This window comes from Mauremys reevesii, linkage group 20 (genome assembly GCF_016161935.1).
Source record: "Mauremys reevesii isolate NIE-2019 linkage group 20, ASM1616193v1, whole genome shotgun sequence".
NCBI lineage: Eukaryota > Metazoa > Chordata > Testudines > Geoemydidae > Mauremys > Mauremys reevesii.
The window spans coordinates 1,844,142-1,846,400 of record NC_052642.1 but is presented as its reverse complement, the minus strand read 5'-3'; the positions used below and the strand labels follow the sequence as shown (position 1 = coordinate 1,846,400).

General features: G+C 50.3%; 1 protein-coding gene across 1 annotated transcript; it reads left to right on the top strand.

Moving 5' to 3' along the window:
- Nucleotides 1-357: 357 nt before the first annotated feature.
- Nucleotides 358-1,769, top strand: LOC120387101 (C-C motif chemokine 5-like). The gene is made up of 3 exons (XM_039507301.1): nt 358-523; nt 841-955; nt 1,556-1,769. The coding sequence occupies exons 1-3, from the start codon at nt 376-378 to the stop codon at nt 1,668-1,670; spliced, it is 378 nt and encodes a 125-aa protein (XP_039363235.1). The 5' UTR covers nt 358-375; the 3' UTR covers nt 1,671-1,769.
- The last annotated feature ends 490 nt before the right edge of the window (nt 1,770-2,259 follow it).

Here is a 2,259-nt window from a genome sequence, read left to right as displayed (position 1 = left end):
AGGTCCCATAGTCTCTAAGGTGTCACAAGTACTCCATATCTCCACTGGTTACTAATGCCCTGAGACATGCATCCCCTTGGCCTCTTCTCCGTGTAAAGGCTGGTGGGTGATTTCAAAGAAAAAGCAGCAGATAAGGTGCTGGATGGGCTCACATCCTTTTTCCTCTGTCACTTGCACCATGCCTTGCAGCAGGGGGGTGGAATTGCCCAGTCATAGAGCGCACTTCCCTCTTCTGCTTCGCTTGATTCAGCAGACTTTGTTCCATTGTATCACCACTGTCCTATCACGGCATTTCCTGGGAGGTGACAGCATTGACACCATCACTCAGTGTCCACTCCCCATAAAAAGAGGAGAGAATCCAGGGTTCGGTGTCAGATGCACAAGGAGGGTTTGAAGGAATTCCATCTCTGGTTCTGCACCTGCAGCTCGTCCCCACCCGACAGCAACATGAAGGTCTCTGTGGCTGCCCTCGCCGTTCTCCTCATTGCTGCCTTCTGCTCGCAGGCCTCAGCTGCTGGTCCACGTGAGTCCAAGTTCAGTCTGTGGAGCTGTGACCGCTCTCCCCTCCATCTCCCCAGGCTAGCGAGACAGTGACAGCAGGCAACGCTCCTTCTGAGTTTTCATTGCCAGTAAGGAGAGGCAGGCTTGCCCCTTCTCGCTGCCTTACTGAAGGATGATGCTGTGATGCGAGGTAGCCCCCATGACAGACAGCCCAGAGATCTCTCTGGGAACCTCCCTTGGAGCTAGGATTTAGCAGGAGCCCTTTGCACCTACAGGAAGGGACCTCTCCAAGCCAGCGATGAGAAAGACCAACCACGATTCTCTTGTCTTCTCTTTCAGAGGCACTCAACTCCCCAAGTGTCTGCTGCTATAAATACTCTCCCAACCCAATTTCGCGGAGCCGCGTGGTGAAGTATGAATACACCAGCGGTGGCTGCTCCAAGCCGGCTGTGATGTGAGTATAATACCCAGCCAGATACCATATGCTCCAGGAGACCCCACCCCACCCCACAGGAAAGTGCCTCCTGGGGCACCGAGTAGTTTGGGATATCATGAGCGCAGCCTGTGGGAGAGACAGTCCTGGGCCCTCGGCTAGTTTTATGGTTCTCTCCACTAGAGACAGGCTAGGCTCCAGGGGGTTTTCATCCCTCCGCCCTGCCCCCAGATGCTGAGGCCATACAGCTATAGTGCAGTGTCACAGCTGGCGAAGCAGGGGTGGGACTGGACGGTGGATTTCCCTCTCTGACTGGCTGAGAGAACCTTTTGGTGAAATTCAGCCAATTGTAGTGAAACTCTTCCCCAGCGTTATGAATAAGCTGGTTTCTGATTGGCTGAAGATTTTTGAAAAACCTGTTAATAGTGAATAGTGGGTGGACACCCAGCAATCCAATGGGCCAGCAGAGCTGCCATTAGCTACTGGCCGTTGTGTCGTTAGGACCATTCATCCCCTGTGTGTGCAGCCGTCGTGCGTTTGCCCTGAAAACAAGCCCCATTTTCCTCCGCCGCCCTTCAGAGCTGGTACCAGGCTTTTCTAACTGGGGTTTTCTCTCTGCAGCTTCACCACCATCAAAGGCAAAACATTATGCACCAATCCAGATGAGAAATGGGTCCAGGATATTGTGACTCAGCTGAGAGCGAGGGAAGCTGTTTCAATGGCACCCTTAGCCTAGGGGCTGACATCACTTCCTACCAAGCACCTTCCCAAACGGATTTCCAGGAAGCACTTTACCTGCTCTCACTACATTGGCAACACTTTGAATCCTTATGGACGATTTGACACAATTAACGTTGAACTGCAAAAGATTCTAATGGCTCTGAATTGTATTTAAGGGAATTTTAATGGCTCTGAATTGTATTTAAGAGAAATTTTAATATATTTGTCATGTGAACTGTGAAATATTTCATTCTCCTTTGTATTTGTTGGGTTTAAGTTTATTATTTATTTTACAAAAAAATAAAAATAAAACAAAAAATGGAAACTCTTGGGCTAATTCTCCTGCTGCAGGCATCCCGTCTGTCTTTTCTATTCAGACCCCAAGCCTGCAAACACGGGCTTAACTCGAAAGCACTCATCTCATTGGAGTCAGTGGGACAACACATGCTTAAAGCTACCCAAATGCCATGTGTCTGTAGGACTAGGACCTTAGACTGGAGGTTCTTCTGGGCGGGGGTGGGGGGTGTCTTACTCTGTGTTTATACAGCACCTAGGACAAGAGGGTGCCGAACCGGATCAGGGTCTCTAGGCACGACTGTGCTATG